At 35.7% G+C, this 18518-nt stretch overlaps 1 protein-coding gene across 1 annotated transcript in view; it reads left to right on the top strand.

The window, feature by feature from the left end:
- Positions 1 to 1571: 1571 nt before the first annotated feature.
- Positions 1572 to 18518, top strand: part of LOC149834392 (uncharacterized) — a 41583-nt gene continuing 24636 nt past the window's right edge. The window contains exons 1-3 of the mRNA XM_090011380.1: positions 1572 to 1925; positions 2812 to 2959; positions 4335 to 4526. Of these exons, the coding sequence (XP_089867506.1) occupies positions 1625 to 1925; positions 2812 to 2959; positions 4335 to 4526 (641 nt within the window). The 5' untranslated portion in view covers positions 1572 to 1624. The remainder of the gene's footprint in view (positions 1926 to 2811; positions 2960 to 4334; positions 4527 to 18518) is intronic.

The following is an 18518-nucleotide window of genomic DNA, read 5'->3' as shown; positions in this document are numbered from 1 at the left end:
CATGCAGAACGCAGGCACGCCATTCAGGCATGACGTGCGGAAGGCAGGCACGTCACTCGAGCGCGACATGAAAAACACAGTGTGCAAAACGTAGGTATGGCATTCAGACGACGTGTGGGGAGGAGGCGCCCGCGTTCGCCATTGGGTGTGACCAAAAGACGGTTGATGACATGCGGCGAGGAGTCGTCCGCGTTCACCAAGGGATGCGACCAAAAGGCGGTTGAAGGCTGTGCCATAGCTGCAAGGGGTGTGGTAAATGAAAGGGTACCAACCCAAAGAGGTGCAAGGATGGCGTCAGTTGATGCTTGTGGTCACGACCCTTGTAAACTATAAAGATATAATATCTGGGCATTGCAAAAGGAAGCAACTCAGACTCGGGAAATTGTATTCTATGCAAGAGTAATACAAAAGTGGGTCTTGCCCGTTAGTCCTTGCTGTCCCTTACCTTTGATTTGTTTCAAAGAAAGGCTTCCGCTACCAAGCGGCTGAACGAGGTCGTGGCGATCCTCGTGCCGGCGCAAGATGAATTCCAAGGGTGAAATTTGACCTTGTGACAATTGCATCTTGGTAGACCTAGCAGCGCTGGCTTTCCTTGCCGTACTTAGGGTCGCTGTCTTGACAACTTAAAAATCCATTCACTTGAACAATCCAATTCTCTATATACAAACATGTAGGCCCTGTCTTGTTTTCCACTAGGGACCGCTGTTGTAGGTTGAAGTCTATTAACTGGGTTTGGATTTAATCACGGCCGGCTGACTTCTTTGAGATTTGAGGCCACCGCATGGTGCCTCAAATGAAAAAAAAATATAACGAGGGTCTCCAATGAAACATGCCACATACTGAGGGACTGCAATGAAAAAAAAATATGGGCTTCCAGCAAACCTGGTAATCCTAGTTTAGTAGATTTGACTAGCAAGGACCTGCTAAGTATAACCAATCAATATAATAATTAAGGCTTAGTGTTGGTGATATGACAATGGACTTTCTATACTTGTGGGTGTGGACCTAGTGATTCAAAACAAAAGTATGTTCATGAAAGCCGAAATGAATTTGGATGTGACTTTCTATACTTGTGGGTTCTGGTTTTTCATGAAAGAACAAAAAACGAAATTGCAATATGGGTGTGGACCTAGTGGATCAACATTTTTTGCCGATACATTTCTGCTTTTTTGCATGTAAAATGCATATTCTCAACCCTTTTTTTACTGGATCTGGTATCACCATATCATATTCAAATCTAGATGCAATCCTACTTCATTGGATCTTGTTCCGATTGAATCCAGACTCGAGATTTACTGCTCGAAATTTAGATTCGTATTTGGATAAAGTTTGACTTCTCAATATAAAAGCTATGGGCCCCAGTTCCACGAACCTCATTCATCCTTCAAAACGAAAGTGGGCCCACTTCATTGATTTCCAAATTCAGCTTTGAACGATCGTTCTCCCCTTTGAGTCCTCTTGTTTGAAAGCCGCCCTGCGTTTGGCTGATTTGCCCCAAAATCTTAAAATCTCAAAATCTGAAAATTCTCTCTCTCTCTCTCTCTCTCTCTCTCTCTCTCTCTCTCTCTTACATGAGATTTATGCCCTTCATGGGATCAATGCAATCAATTGATCCTGTTCTTACATGAAGGTATCCAACAAATTTTCTCTCTGTAGGTTGTCTGGTATTGCTCTTGGACGTTCTTCTTTGTTCTCGGAAGTTTCTGCGATGAGGCGGTATAGAAATGGGGAGATGTGGGATTTCGAGCGGGAAATGCCGATAAGTCCAGATGGGTGGGAAGGGGGGGTCGTCCTCGGCGTGGATGGGGGCGCGACATCGACGGTTTGTATCTGTATGGGGATCCCTCTCTCTAACCAGTTGCCCGACCCCCTCCCCGTGCTCGCCAGAGTCGCTGCCGGCTGCTCGAATCACAACAGCGTTGGAGGTAAGACAGGTCTTGTTAGTTGCATTTTGTATCATGACACATTTTCGTGAGGGAGGAAGCGAAGTCACGGCGTTGGTTCTTGTAATCCTTATCTGTTTCTGATTCTTAGTTATAGATTCTGCCATAAAATTGATTGTCGGTTATCGGATTTTAATAGCTATACATCCAATTTTTCGGGTTCATGTGGGGAAATGAGCAAAATCGGGCAGTTGGACATTGAAAATTTGATAGTTTATTGGGCAAATTTTGTATTGGTTGCGATGTACGTCACGTGGTGAGATTTTTGTTGGTCCTGATTTTCTTGACTCCACTTGGACCTTTTTGGTTAATATTAAGAAAGAACCAAAATTGGGCAATGGGTTATTGTCCTTGTAGTCTGTGACATTATGAACTGGATTGCTTACAATGTAAAGATGGATTTTTTTTTGGTCGGTGTATCACATTTCCTCCAAATGGATTTTTTTTTGCTTAATTTTGAGAAGAAAACAAAATCCGGCTTGCACATTGTTTTGATTCTTTGGTCCTTTGCGTTGCACGCATGGATTGGTGATAATACGGAAATGATTCTTCTAGTGGGGTTTTGTTATTATTCTAATATACAATGCACATGTTATTCCAAGAATTTCTTCATCTGTTGCATTGTTATCAATTTGTTGGAATCGTATATGTAGATGGTTTATCTCTGACGTGGATAAATAGCATCCTACATCGCCATTTTAGTCAATCTATCCACAATAGACCAAATCGCAATGATTTGAATTTCATATCGACTTGATCAAGGCCATATTTCAAAATTCCAAAATTTGAAATTCTTCTTGGAATCATGTATGTCGTGCATTTAACTATGAAGCGTTACAAATTATGATAATCTTGTTTACTCATGCAGAAGCTGCAGCAAGAGACATTCTGGAACAAGTTATGGCAGATGCACTAATGAATTCCCACTCTAATAGGTCTGCTGTGCGAGCTGTTTGTTTGGCCGTATCTGGTGTTAACCATCCAACTGATCAGCAAAGGATATTAAAGTGGCTTAGGTTTGGTCCATCATAATCCTTTGCTAGACTACCTATTGTTAATTTGTTATCATTGCTGTTATTGCATGTGAAATATCATTTCAAATATTTCCTTCGTGAGTAATAACTTGGATGTTCCAAGTGCTTTAGAGCTCAAAATATTCCATCATTCATTCCATTTGGTTCCATTTCTTTACAAAGTAGCTATGACTGAATCTTAGGTTGTGCTTTTTCTGTTTGTGAAGCTGCTTGCAGGAGTCGTGTTGCATTTACTGTTCTTCTTCATCATATGCAGCAACAGTACTATTAGTTGTATCACCAAATTCTTGCCTGAATATGAAGGGGGCTGGACTCTGGAGACAAACCATGCCATGTTAGCATTGCGTGCTTAATACGGTTTTCCTCCTTCATGTTATACCTGTAGATGCATATCTTGAGGTAGTAGTCTCGTTGGTTTACACAAGAAAACCAGAAGAACAGCATTGCAATTTTCTAACCAATAAAAGGTTTTTACCTCTGTGAAAAGGTTGCATATGCAACTTATATGCAGAACCATTGAGTAATGTGCAACTGGAGTTTTCAGGTCTTTGTCTCATACATCTGATTGGAAACAGTTCTTATGTTACTTACATAGAGGAAAGTGAATGCACACAAATATTGAACTTGATTCTGTCCAAAAAGTCGTAATCCATCTTTTCTTCCAACCTCCCTCTTCCCCATTTGCCTATTCATTTTATTTGTTTTAATCATTAAAAGAATTTATGCAAGCTCAGTTGCTATATTTAAGTTATTTATTAACTTTTTGGTATAGCCTGCTATTTTTTCTTATTTATTTATATTGTGTTTTGTAAGTGTTTTTTCTTACAAGGTTTAAACTCCTAGTTGTTTCATCCTTTATATTTTTTTCCATGGTGTTGAAATAGATTCCTAGCTTTTGTGAAGGATTCATCTGTATGCTCTTGTTATATACTAGGTCATTTTTCCAAATAAGTGTTGGTTCAGGTCTGTGTGTAACAAGCATTTAACCTTTTTACCCCTTCATCATGTCTATCCTTGCTTCTTTAATATGTTTTTATCTTTGTTATTTCAAATGTCTACATTAGCATGCACATCAGATATTGTCATATTGATTAATTTTCATGCCTCATTTTGTATAGTTTACTCAGTAGATCTTATATGGGCATATTATGAACTATTTTGTCTGTTTTACTAGAATGATATTTGAATTTCTGTATGGACATCATCCCGAGGACTTTCAAAAAAAGGATTAAGTGCTTTTTCATTAGTTTGTAACTTCTCTTTCTACTTGAATATATGTTTCACCAGGCTCACCACGTGTCAAGGTTTTTGCTTGATGGGCAATTTTATTGATTTCTATCTCCTTTGGTGTGTGCAGAGACATCTTCCCGAGTCATGTTAAGCTCTTTGTTCAAAATGATGCTCTGGCAGCTTTGGCAAGTGGAACAATGGGAGAGCTCCATGGATGTGTACTTATCGCAGGTACTGGGAGCATAGCTTATGGCTTCGCTGAAGATGGAAGAGAAGCTCGTGCTGCAGGTGCAGGACCTATCTTAGGTGATTGGGGGAGGTGAGACATCTGCAGTGATAAAATAAATTAATTTGAGAACAAGTCCCAGTGGATATTCATGTGTCAATACGCAAGCTCTTTTTTATTAATTTTTATGATGTCTTCATCAAAGACAAAAAATAAAGAATTATGAACATTTAAAACCGCAAAAAAACTGGTCAGTAAGATATAAATAACCAGGAATTGGAAAAACTCTTGGTTCTATGTTCTTGAACTCATCTCAAATTATCTTAATATTATGCCAAAATCAGTTATCAGACATGTTAAATGAACCTCCTTTAAGTACTAATTTATCATCACTAAACAACTCCAAAATTATCATTTTATCCACAAAACTGCAGTGATGCAATACAGAGTGATGGAACAAGCTCTGAACTTAATTCATAGTGATTCTCATTGGGCTAGGATGATGTTTTTCTTATTCCAAGTTCATTTGTCTTCATAGTTTGAGTAATTCTTTAAACAAGCATTCAATGTTTGAAGGATTGTGAAAATAGCTGGACTGGACAAAACATTTCTCAACATTCTTGAAAAGTTGAAAAGTTCGTTGTAAGCTGAGACAGAGATGAGAGAGAACTTAGTAATAGAGCATCATGACCCAAATTTACAATGATATTCTTATAGTTTCTTAATTTCTCTACCCCTCTTGGATGTATTTATGAATAGCTGCTTTCTATTATATTTGTTTTAAACAATTATTTTTATGTTTGATAGTTCTATTTTTATGTTTTTAACAAATTTTGACGAAAAAAATAAAACCACCTTATTTTAAAAAATAAGGGGTATCTACTTTTTTGTTCTACATTTCTATTTCTCTTCTCTCACCACAATCACCACCATCATTATGTTAAAGTGTATATATATATATATATTTCTTGATGTAATAAGTAAAACCCATTAGGGGTATTTTAATCATTTCTCCTTATGTAATTAGTTGTGTTCATTAGGGGCACTTTAGGTTTTTATTATTGTTGTAATTTATTCTTTTTATCAAGGGCATTATAGTCCTTATAATGCTCTTGAAATAGAGCTATTGGGAGTGATCGAGTGCTCTTAACAACTATATTTTTAGTTGTTGGGAAGTGCTCCCAACAACCATATTTCTAGCTGTTGGGAGCATTTCCCAATGACTCTTTTTTGCTTTCTTTTGTTTATAAATAAGGGGTGTAACCCCTCTTGTATGTCAAGCTTGTTCTCAAGCATTCTCTTAATAAGATCCTATATTTTTTATGTTTGTGTTTGGCCCATAAGTGGCTTATGTGATTATAATCTTGTGTTGACCTATGTCACAGGGATTCGGCTAGCAGGGTGCTGCACCCGCATCGACGCGACGCGGGTGCGGCACCGGGTGCGGTCAACCCGACCCTGGGTGCGGTCAACACACCCAGGGTCATTTTGGTCCAATTTTTCGGACTTGGCAAATTTTTTTTAATATATGTCACAGGGATTCTCCAACTAGGTGCCGCACCCGCACCCGATGCGGTCAACCTGACCTTGGGTGTGTTGACCGCACCCAGGGTCATTTATGTCCAACTTTTGGACTTTATATATATATATATATTTTCCGCACCCCCGCACCCAGTTTTTTTGGAAGTGCCGCATCCCTGCACCCGCACCCATGTGACATAGGTGTTGACCCATAAGAGGTCATTGTGCCATTTGCTATTGTGTTCTTAGATGCCCAAAAGAGACACTTCCTTATATTACTTTGTCCATTTTATTACATGGTATCAGAGCATTGATGCTCTTGAGTTGTAACGTGTACGTCAAGATCAAGAGGAGGATCATGAGATTGGTGTGACATTAGTTCATTGGTTCGTTGCTTTGGAAAGCGCATCATCAAACTTCTTCAACATATTTTTTGCAATCCTCTTCTCTTCTTTTCTCTCTATCTATTTGTAAAAGTATCTATAACAAGATACTATGATCAAGACCTTAATATTATTGATAATAAACACATGCACACATGCGCACTAAGCACTCTTAGAACACTTGTGCACAAAAGCACAACCCACCAAATCTTACAAATGCACAAAAGGCATAAAAGAATAAAGACTTTATTGAGAAACACTTGGGCTTTGTCCCAAAGCCTTGAAAATACAAAGGGGGGAAGTCCCTATTTATACACCATGAGGAGGACCTTGGAGGGGCCAACTCATAGACGTTGGTGCCCCTCCAACGGTCACAATTGTGACCGTTGGAGGGGCCCAACGTCTATGAGAGTGGGGCCCCAAGGTACATTGAATTTAGTTAAAAGAAAAGAAAGAATAAAAAAGAAAAGGAAAAAACAAAAAACAAAAATACAAGCATATTCGTAAAATGAATATACACAAGAATTGAGAAATGACTAAACTACCCCTACGGCTAATAATAAAGAAATATTATATATATGATTAGGTAGATACATATACATATATATCACATATATATATGTATCACCTTTTATATATATAAAATATATATGAGATTACAATTATTTGATACATAATTTAACACCCCCCTCAAACTTAGGGCAAGATGATCAAAAGTTTGCCAAGGAAAAAGTTGAAATGCAGGGCACACAGCTTTGGTGAAGAAGTCTGCCAACTGATATTCTGAAGTGACATATGGAAGATCGATGACTCCTTTCAGATAGGCTTCTCGAACATAGTGACAGTCCATTTCAATGTGCTTAGTCCGCTCGTGGAAGGTATGAATTTTGGCAATATAAATTGCACTCTTGTCACGGCATAGCTTAGTGGGCCCTTTTATTGTGATCCCCATATTTTTTAGTAACTGATGAATCCATACGATTTTCATGGTAGTAGTTGCAATGACGCGATATTCAACTTCAATTGAGGCTAGAAACACTTTCTGCTGCTTCTTGCGTCTCCATGAGATCAACGAGTCTCCTAAAAACACGCAAAAACCAGTGGCAGAGTGACGGTTATTTGGGTCACCTCCCAGTCAGAGTCAGTATAAGCAATTAATTTTAATTCAGAAGAAGATGATAAGAATTCTCCCTTATTTAGTAGTGTACCCTTTATGTATCTTACAACCCTCAAGATGACACTCATGTGAACCGATGTTGGTGCATGTTGAAACTGACTTGCAGTATGAACTGCATGAAAAATATCTGGTCTAGTGATACTCAGATACATCAATGATCCCAGAAGCTGTCTGTAAGGAGTGGGATCTGAGAGAGAAATACCATCATCAATCTTCATCTTGGCTCCCACTATAGCAGGAGTTTCACAAACCTTATTATCTGTAATACTTGACCTGCCAATAATCTCAGAATCAAGTTTATTTTGAGATAAAAAATACCCTCTATGAGAGTATGCTACTTCAATACCCAAAAAATAAGTTAGAAAACCCAAATTAGACATTTCAAATTTATCTTTCAAAATTGATTTTATGCTTTTAACCCCCTTTGAATTACTACCAGTTATAAGCATATCATCCACGTACAAAAGCAAGATCACAATCTCTGCATTGATTTTTCTAACAAACAAGGCAGTGTCAGTGACAGTGAAACAGGATGAAAAACCATTTTCTAACATTATGGAATTAAACCCATCATACCATGCCTTGGGGACTTGTTTTAAACCATAAAGTGCTTTTCAAAGTCGAAACACTTTCCCTTTGGGAGTCTCCATTCCTGGTGGAGCATCCATATATACTTCTTCATTTAGATCGCCATTTAGGAAAGTGTTTTTAACATCCATTTGATAGATGTTCCACTTGTTGATGGAGGCAACAGTGATAAGACATCGGACAGTGACCATTCGGGCCACAGGAGCAAAAATTTCTTCATAGTCAATCCCATATTCTTGACTATATTCTTTTGCAACTAAACGAGCCTTATATCTCTCAAGAGATCCATTGCTCTTAGTTTTAACCTTAAATACCCATCTACACCCTATTGTTTTCTTACCCTTAGGAAGATCTTGAAATTCCCAAGTCTTGGCTCTTTTCAGAGCCCCGAGTTCATTCTTCATAGCTACTGTCCATTCCAAACATTTTCGTGCTTCCTCAAAATTTTTAGGTTCTATGTATGAATGACACTAAGACATCTCTATATTTGGGTGAAAAAGAATCATACGAGATAAACCTAGAAGGAGCTTTCCTATGTCTTTCGGTCCTTCACAGGTTCTCCTCATTTTGAGGAACAGTCCTACTGGTGTCATCATATCTTTCAAGAGTACTTTTGTAGGTGTTTTTATCTCTATGAACATAGGTGATGGGATCTCTAGATGATCCCTCATCGATATGTTGATGAGCAGGGGAGCAGAGGGGTGATAATTTCCTCGATTTCATTGTCACTTGAGTCATTTTGAGTTGACTCATCATCACTTGTATCATCATCTTTAGCTAATAATTCAAATAGAAAGGAATAATCCACATTTTCATCATGAGATTTAAGACTTTCAAAACCACTAAGATTTTCCAAAACACTCACATTTCTGGAAATATATAATTTGTCATTTTTAACATCATAACACCTAAAACCCTTTTGGGTTTCCGAATAACCAAGAAAGGCACAATGAATGACTTTTGGAGAAAGCTTATCATTTTTATCCGTAAGGACAAAACATTTACAACCAAAGACCCTTAACTTGCTATAGTCGGGTTCTTTATCGTATAATTTTTCAAAAGGAGAAATTTTGTTCAAATTTTTTGATGGAAGTCTATTTATGAGATAGACCGAAGTAAGGGCTGCCTTAGCTCAGTGATTTTTTGGAATGTTTTGTGAAATAAGCAAAGTTCGGGTTGTTTCAATAATATGCCTATGTTTTCGTTCGGCTAATCCATTTTGTTGAGCGGTTTTTGGACAAGATTTTTGATGGAGAATACCATAACTTTCAAGATACCTCTTGAATTCATTTGAGAGATATTCTCCTCCAGACTCAGATCTAAGAATTTTTAAGTTTCCATTGAATTGATTTAAAATCATCATATGAAAAGTTTTAAAAGTCAAGAAAACTTTATTCTTATGCTTGAGAAAATATATCCAACAATACCTAGTGTAATCGTCAATAAAAATCACATAATATGAGAATCCTCCTTTAGATATTACAGGAGCCAGACCCCATACATCGGAATGGACGATTTCAAAAGGTTTTGTTGTAAACATGGATTTTTGATAAAAAGGTAAACTTTTTATTTTTCCAAGAATACATTCATTACATATAAAATCTCCTTTACAAAGGCCTTTAACAAAAGACAAATATGAAATTTTAACAATATTGGGATGTCCAAGTCTCTTATTGTTAAAATATATGTAATCATATATATATATATATATATATCATCATACCCGATAAAGGGTATTTTTATAATTCTGCCCATTACGGGCATTTTTGTCTTTTTACATTTATTTTATTTTCCATTTTCTTTTTTCTTTTTCCTTTTTTCTATTTATTGTAAAATGCAATTAATGCATTGCATTGGGGGTACCAACCAAAGGAGTCGTTGGACCCCCAACGAGTCCCCTTTGGGCCTCCCAAGGTCTTCTCTCTCTCACTTTTTCTCACTCTCTCCCTCTCTCCTTTGTGTATAAATAGAGGGGCATTCCCCCCATGTAAAGCATGGCCTTTTAGGCCCTCATTCAATGAAGTGTATTCATTTTATGCCTCTTCGTAGGCTTCTTGTGGTGTCCCTTAGTGGACCATTTCTTTATTTCCCATTGCGGATTTGTGTTTGTCCAATGTTGGACCTTGTGAATGCATTGAGCATTCTTGTAATTCATTTCAACTCACTTTCTAACATGGTATCAGAGCTCACAGATTTCTTAGATCTTGAAAAACTTCCATCTCGTTTTCCGTGCTTCACTTGCAAAGGTGTGATATTACCTTGTTCTTGCAAGGAGTGTTTCGTTTCTCGGCTAGAAGTGCTTTATCACTTCTCTATCGGCTTCAAGAGGACTCGGTTGGAGAGAAGGACTTGAGCAACAATGTTGTATTGTATTCTCTCTCTTCTTCTTGAAATTCCTTATCATATATATTTTTTTTTTGAAATTTTCAAATAGTATGCTTATGCATTACACACAAGAAAATATGTCTTTATTCATATATATATCTATATATCTATATATGAATTTGACATTTTTTGAGTATTTTAATTATCGTTGAACTTGTGTTTAGAAAATGAGAAATATGGATCACGTTTAAATATTTGAAGTTTTTTCGAAAACAATATATATATATATATATGTTGATTCGAGATGGTCAATGATATCTTATTTCACAAAAATATAATTTAAACTTACTTTTCACACACACACACACACATATATATATATATATATATATAATTATCAATTGAAATTTGTGTTTAATAAGACATGCATGTTCATGTTTTAAGATCTTTGACGCATTACATACTTAACATAATTTTTGTGTGAACTTATCTCTTGATTATATTCTTAATCTTGATTGGAAGCATGTTTTTTATGAAACATGTGGCTCTAAGTCTTGTTTGAGTATTTCTTGTTAATCTTTCTATAAGAATGCATGCATATGGTTTCTTTATTCATATGCTTTGGTTACTTGTTAAACTCTCGTGTGTCATCTTTTGAAAATATGTATTTTTGTATTACAATTGATAGCGTTAAGATGTTCTCAATGTTTGAGAATGGTTCTAGATTTTTCATCTCTAGATTGTCTTGAATACATTTTGATAACCGTTTTGTAATGTTTTTTTAAGCATTCTTTTACATAAATAAAATTGTTTATTTATGTATGTTGTTCCTCTTTTACCCTTTTATGGGTTTTTGCTTAAAGTGTCTTTTAGACACCTCCTTTTGAGTGTTTAAAGAGCATTTGTGGAAGACCACCATTTTCTTCATTACATGATAACTCAATGTTCTCTAAAATGTGATTGCATTATGATAAATGATTTCATAACTTTTTGGCTTCACCCCTTAGTGGGTGTGTATACTCACACTTTATGTGCATGGTTATTGGTTCATTCTTGAACCTATTGCATTCAAAGTCATCTTTTTGTGTGGGCTCCACCCCACTTTAATGAGATATTTTCTCTATTTTAGGTGTGCCTTTTTGAGCATGTTGAATTGTATTAATTAAGAGAGAGCTTTCGTGAGCTTCCTCTTCTTACATGATATAGAAATTTCATATGCATTATTTGCTTAATGTTTCATGATAAGTCTTTTTTGGTATAAATTGAAGAATTGATCATGATTAAGTATAATTCGTGTTTATGCAAAATTGTTGTTATGAGGCATATTGTTGTGATTGATTATATTGGACCTTTGATTTGATTTTTCAAATCGGCCATCTTTGTAAAATCATCTATTTGGAAAATGATTTCCTTAAGTGTTTATTGCCTTTTTATGACATTTATATTTGTCCATTACAGGTTATTTAATGCATCATTTGTTTGGCCTTATTATTGTTATATTAGAGATGTTTGTTGAGGTGAGCTATGTGCACTTCGTGTTATGTCATTTTAGATTGTCAACTTGTAGTTTGACTCTAAAATGACTTATGTGATCTCTAATTATGAGTGTGTCACTCGTTTATTTTGGCCATTGATTTTATTATGGATGCTCTTAATTATGTATACATGTGATGAATGTCTAAAGTTTGAAACCATAAGTGTTTTGAGATATATTGAAATTGATAATATGTTAAATGTTTGTCATTACAAGTCTTATTGCCTCAAGTGTCTTCTCCTTTTATGCTTCTTATCTAAGTGTCATCATATGTAGACAAGACATATTGTTCACACCTTTGTGTGTGTTGATAGCCCTTTGTTGACTTTGTTCTTTTGGTTTAGTAGTTGAACACACTTGTCTTGAGTGTCATTATATGTAAACAAGACACGTTGATTCACATCATTGTGTGTGATTTTAGTCCATGTTGACATTTGTGTCCTTGTTCTAGTCGCTGAGATGTATGCCCATGGTTGGCTTCTTTCACTCATTTTAAGTGTCATTTTATGTAGACAAGAGATGTATTGTCACACCTTCGCATGTGTTTTAGCCTATGGTTGGCTTGGTACTCTTGTTCTAATAGCTAAACATGCTTGATTTTGAGTGTCATTTTATGTAGACGAGATATTTTTAGTCCATGTTGACGTTTATTCTCTTGTTCTAGTCGCTGATACACTCGTTTCAAGTATTATTATATGTAGGCAATAGGTGTTTTATATACACCTTAGTGTGTGTCTTTGGCCTTTAATGACATTATGTTTATATTCTTGTTCTAGTAGCTTATATACTTGATTTATGGGTTTTGGAGGACTAATGAGGTGGTTGCTTGTAGTGGATGAACGATTGTTGAAATTTACAAAATTTCATTATTAATTTGTTTTTGATCCCCATATATCATATGAGATTTCCTTCTAAATGAGTTTTTCTTAATCCTTACTACTTGCAAAGAAAAATATTTATGGATAAAAGGATTATATCATTGATATACATATTTGAAAATCAATTTTACATCTTGGCATTTAACCTATAAGGGAATTCAAATATTTTGCATATTAAGCGCTTATGATTTTTGACCACCTAGGGAGATTTTGCATTTGTAAATATTTGAGTGAGAAATTCCTCAATGTGTAAGGTTCTCTACTCAAATAATATTCATTCTTGACTCTTGGGTGGATGTTTTTTAATTAGATCATGTCCTTGCAAGTTCACATATGACATTTGTTTGGCATAAAATTTCTTCTCTCTAAGATATCAGAGAACTCATTAACTCATCTTTTGTTGATAAAATGTCTTCCTATTGTTGATTTATGTGTGTTAAACATGCTTTCTTTCGTATGCTCTTATACACATTCCCTTGGGAGCAATTTGTTCTTGTGTGAACATTGTCTTAGATATATTTGTAATACATGAAATTTTTTACTTGATCTTAATACAAATCTCATATTTTATGTGTCTTTGTGCACTTGTGAGTGTTCTCCGTGCACACACTCCTTACTTCCAAATATTGATAAAACCCTTTGTGAGAATACTTTTGGGAGCCTTAGTGCTCACTTATTCTAAGAGATTCAATCTTTTGTATTTGTGGGTGTCCCCTTTGTACCTTTGGGTACTTTTATTCAAGTGTTCTTGGTGTGTCTTTGCACACATATTCCTTTGTGGTGTTGGTGCTTGAAGTGCACATCTTTGAAGGCATTTTTACATGGCTCTTGGAGATATTTTTGTTCAAATGTTCTTAGTGTGGCCTTTGTGCACTTATCTTTATTCAAGAACTTAGTGTGTTTTATTAATGTTTAAGTTTAATTCGTGGTTTGCATAATATTCAATTGAAATGCATAAAATATCTTTTGAATCATTGTCCTTAATCAATGTTATGGTCTATTATTCATTTTTGATATCTCTTATTTGATTAAGATACAAAGATACTTTTTACTTTGGAGTTCTTTTGGCTTGTTCCACAGGATCTTCAAGATGGGATGAAAGAAGCATTATGATACATCGTGAAAGGAGCTTGGGGATGATAATTAAAGACAGTTAAAGGTTGACATTTGCAAAGTTCTTTCATGTGCTATAAAGGTGATAACTTCCATTGAAGATTTTTTGAAGACTTGGAACCCTCCTTTTGTATCTTCAAACTTTTCGTTATCCCCACACAAAGTTTGAGGGGGGGTGTTAAAATATATATATATATATATATATATATATATATATATATATCATACCTCATAAAGGGTATTTTTATAATTCTGCCCATTAGGGGCATTTTAGTCTTTTTACATGTATTTTATTTTCCATTTTCTTTTTTCTTTTTTCATTTTTCTATTTATTGCAAAATGCAATTAATGTATTGCATTGAGGGTACCAACCAAAGGAGTCGTTGGACCCCCAACGAGTCCCCTTTGGGCCTCCCAAGGTTTTCTCTCTCTCTCACTTTTTCTCCCTCTCTCCCTCTCTCCTTTGTGTATAAATAGAGGGGCATTCCCCTATGTAAAACATGGCCTTTTAGGCTCTCATTCAATGAAGTGTATTCATTTTATGCCTCTTCGTAGGCTTCTTGTGGTGTCCCTTAGTGGACCATTTCGTAGGCTTCTTGTGGTGTCCCTTAGTGGACCATTTCTTTATTTCCCATTGCAGATTTGTGTTTGTCCAATGTTGGACCTTGTGAATGCATTGAGCATTCTTGTAATTCATTTCAACTCACTTTCTAACACTTATGCCATACATGAATATCTTTATTTTGGACAACGTTACAAAATTGATTCTTGGGAACTTGGAGAGAGTCGACATAGTAGAGATTTCCTCTCATAGAGCCTTCCCTAATCAACCTCCCGGACCGGCGATCCTGTATCCAACATTTATCAGAAGAGAATTTTATATCGCAACCATGGTTCGAGAGTTGAGAAACCGAAAGCAAATTCAAATTTAGTTTTGTTATGAATCTAATTTTTGGGATAAAAAAATCTTCTTTTTCGAAATTGCCTATTCCTTTAATTTCAAGAGATGTTCCATCCTCCGTCGAAGATAAAAGATGTATTTTTTTTTTTAGAATATTAAAAAAGAGAACAAACACTTGAGGTCATATGAAAAGATGCACCGGAATCTAAAAGCCAAGATGTCTTACCGGGAGGTGAAGAGATTGTAGCGGCTCCGGAAATTCCTCCCTTGAGAAGAGGTTGGAGAGCTTCCATAATTTGTTGTAGAAAAAGAGACCCATTGGAAGATGATGACCGTTCTTCTGGTTGAGTGGTGGTAGCCATTGCAAACAATTTCTTTTATTTTGGGCAAATGAGTTTGATATGCCCCAGTTCTTTACAAAAATGACAAGTTAATTTGCTATAGTCTCTTTTCCCATTTTGCCCATTTCCTCCTTGATTTTAATTCTTGAAATGAGGGGGTATGTACATCCTCACATTGTTACCTGGTCTTGAAACGACATTCACCCCTTCACTTTCTTCTTGAATAGAAGAGATAGTAAGGATGCTAGGGTTGCTTTTTCTAATACCCATACGGGTTTCTTCCCCACTCAATTTAGTAATTACATCTTCAATGAAAGAAGAAAGAAGAAAGAAGAAAGAAGAAAGAAGAAAGAAGAAAGAAGAAAGAAGAGAGGAACAAATTTGTTCAAATTCGGGTCTAAGGCCATTTAGGAAGTTAAAAAAGCGATTTTCCTCTAGTTGTTTGTTTCTAAGCTCGATAGCTTCACCACTCCATTTGGGTTCAAGCATAGCAAGCTCGTCCCAAATGGAAGACAATTCGGCAAAGTATCCCCGAATAATGATCTCATTTTGTTGTAGGGTTAAAGCTCTCTTTTGAAGGTAGTACTTGTGCTATAAATCTCTAGATTTATACATTTTTTCAAGATATAGCCAAGCTTCGAAAGCTTTCTTGAATTTGATGATATTGACATTGATCTTGGTTTCAACGGATGAAAAAATCCAAGATACGATCTTGAAGTTTCTCATTTCTTATTCGTCATGTTTTTTTGAATAGTCTTCAAGAGCTCTTTGCCTTTCTTCTCCTTCAAGAATCTTTATATCTCCTTTTTCGATAATGATAATTTTTGGTTCGGGTTTCGGTATCGAACCTTGAACATATCCTCAAAGCTCCTTTCCTTTAATATGACTTCCATATTACCGGCCCAATAATGATAGTTTGAGCTATTGAGTTTAAACCTGAGGGAGAAGTGGGAGTCTTTTTCGCCCATTAAAGAGGATAAAAATAAAAAAAAGAATACGTACCTCAATAGATTTTTAAGTCCTTGACAAGGAAGATTTCTAAAATATTGCCCGAAGGAGATGATTCACTCCAATCTCCAATAACTTGAAGGCACAGTTTTCGAGGTAACCAAGAAAGTGGAAGACCACACGATCTTTCTTCTTCAAACGTGGCTCTGATACCATGTAAAAGTATCTATAACAAGATACTATGATCAAAACCTTAATATTCTTGATAATGAACACGTGCACACATACAACACTTGTGCACAAAAGCACAACCCAACAAATCTCACAAATGCACAAAAGGCATAAAAGAATAAAGACTTTATTGAGAAACACTTGGGCTTTGTCCCAAAGCCTTGAAAATACAAAGGGGGGGAAGCCCCTATTTATAAACCATGAGGAGGACCTTGGAGGGGCCAACTCATAGACGTTAGAGCCCCTCCAACGGTCACAATTGTGACCGTTGGAGGGGCCCAACGTCTACGAGAGTGGGCCCCCCAAGGTACATTGACTTTAGTCAAAAGAAAAGAAAGAATAAAAAAGAAGAAAAGGAAAAAACAAAAAACAAAAATACAAGCATATTCGTAAAAGAATTGAGAAATGACTAAACTACCCCTACGGCTAATAATAAAGAAATATATATTATATATATAATTAGGTAGATACATATACATGTATATCACATATGTATATGTATCACCTTATATATATAATATATATATGAGATTACAATTATTTCATACATAATTTAACACTATTATCTTCCCCTACTCTTTTTTTTCTTGTAACAATGGCCAAAAAAGTTGTTACGGTTGTTCCCGTCAAATTTGATGGGAAAAACTATAGCATGTGAGCTATCACTATGAAAAGAATTTTGGTGGGCAAAGATTTGTGGAACTATGTTGATGGCTCCATATTGGAACCTCAACCTATTCTCACAAAATCCATTTATGGGGAACCTCTTAAAGACAAAGAGAGAGAAAATGCTCTCTTAGATTGCAAAAAGGCTATTAAGACCCAGGATGTGGGATATGCCAAGGTTTTATCTCTATTTAGAAGGAGTATGTGTGAAGAACCTTGCGAGAATATATTGGAATTTGAGAGGGCCGATGAATCATGAGTTTATATCAAACAAACCTATACCCAACATGATGATGCTCATAAATGAGAATTACAAGATAATATTTACAATTGCAAACAAGGTGATAGAAGTGTTAGAGAGTACTATGCTTCTCGCAAAAGACTTTGGGACCAAATGACTAAAATAGAGCCTATTTGGGATACCTTATGCTCACCGTAAAAAAAATCAAATCCTTAGTGAGCAATTTTTTCAATTCATGATGGCTTAGGCTCGTATTTGAATACGTTCGTGTTTCTAACATCCACCGAAACAAAAATCAAGAGGAGCTTTCTCCTTTACATGATATTTTAGCTAAAGTTTGTAAAGAAGAAACAAGGCTAAAATCTATGAACGAATCTAGGGAGATTAAAGACAATGTATTGACGGTTTCTAGATTCGGTACCAATACTCATTCCTATAAGCCTCCTCACTTCTACAAGAATAATTCTTGGAAGTCAAGGAGTAATGATAAGAGAGATGATGGGATATATGTGTTAAAAATATATGTATATATATATATATTCTTTTGTAATACTCGATAGGGTATTTTTATCTTTTTACATAGTTGTTTTATAGAAACAACTATTTAATTAGGTTAGTTTATCCTTTTTTATTTTTGTATTTTTTTCTTTATAAATCCTCTTTTGAACATGCAATGGGGGTCCCACATAGAGTCGTTGGGACCCCCAACGTCTCTATGGGGAGCCTCCAATGGCTCTCCTTGTTACCCTTTTGTTGTATAAATAGGGGTGATTCCCCCTTGTATTTGTTATGCCTTTCAAGGCTTCATTCAATAAATATTTCATTATTTTTATGCTTGTATAGCTTTTTTTGTCTTTCATATTGTCCCTTTGTGGACTTCTTATTTGAATGCCATAGAGCTTGTCCATTATTGGACTTTGTGAATGCTTGTGCATTCTTGGGTTACACTTCCGTCTATTTCCTTAGATGGTATCAGAGCTTGGTCTCTAGAAGAATAGCTCTTATGTTGCTTCATCACAGTGGTCGCCTTAAAAGCATGCCACTCAAAGTTTGGATTCAAAGAAAGAATTTACCCGGTATGTATCACATACTTTTTAAAAGGTGTCTCTTGTATTATTTATCTCATGCATTGTGCATGAGAAAACACTTATTTTCTTGATTATTATATATAATTATATATATAAATACTTTTGCTATTTTCTTTGGATTCTTTACTTTAAATATTTATGATATGCATT

The sequence above is a fragment of the Nuphar pumila genome, chromosome 6, assembly GCF_984573655.1.
Source record: "Nuphar pumila chromosome 6, dmNupPumi1.hap1.1, whole genome shotgun sequence".
In the NCBI taxonomy this organism is placed as follows: Eukaryota; Viridiplantae; Streptophyta; class Magnoliopsida; order Nymphaeales; family Nymphaeaceae; genus Nuphar; species Nuphar pumila.
This window is presented reverse-complemented; position numbering and strand designations above follow the sequence as displayed.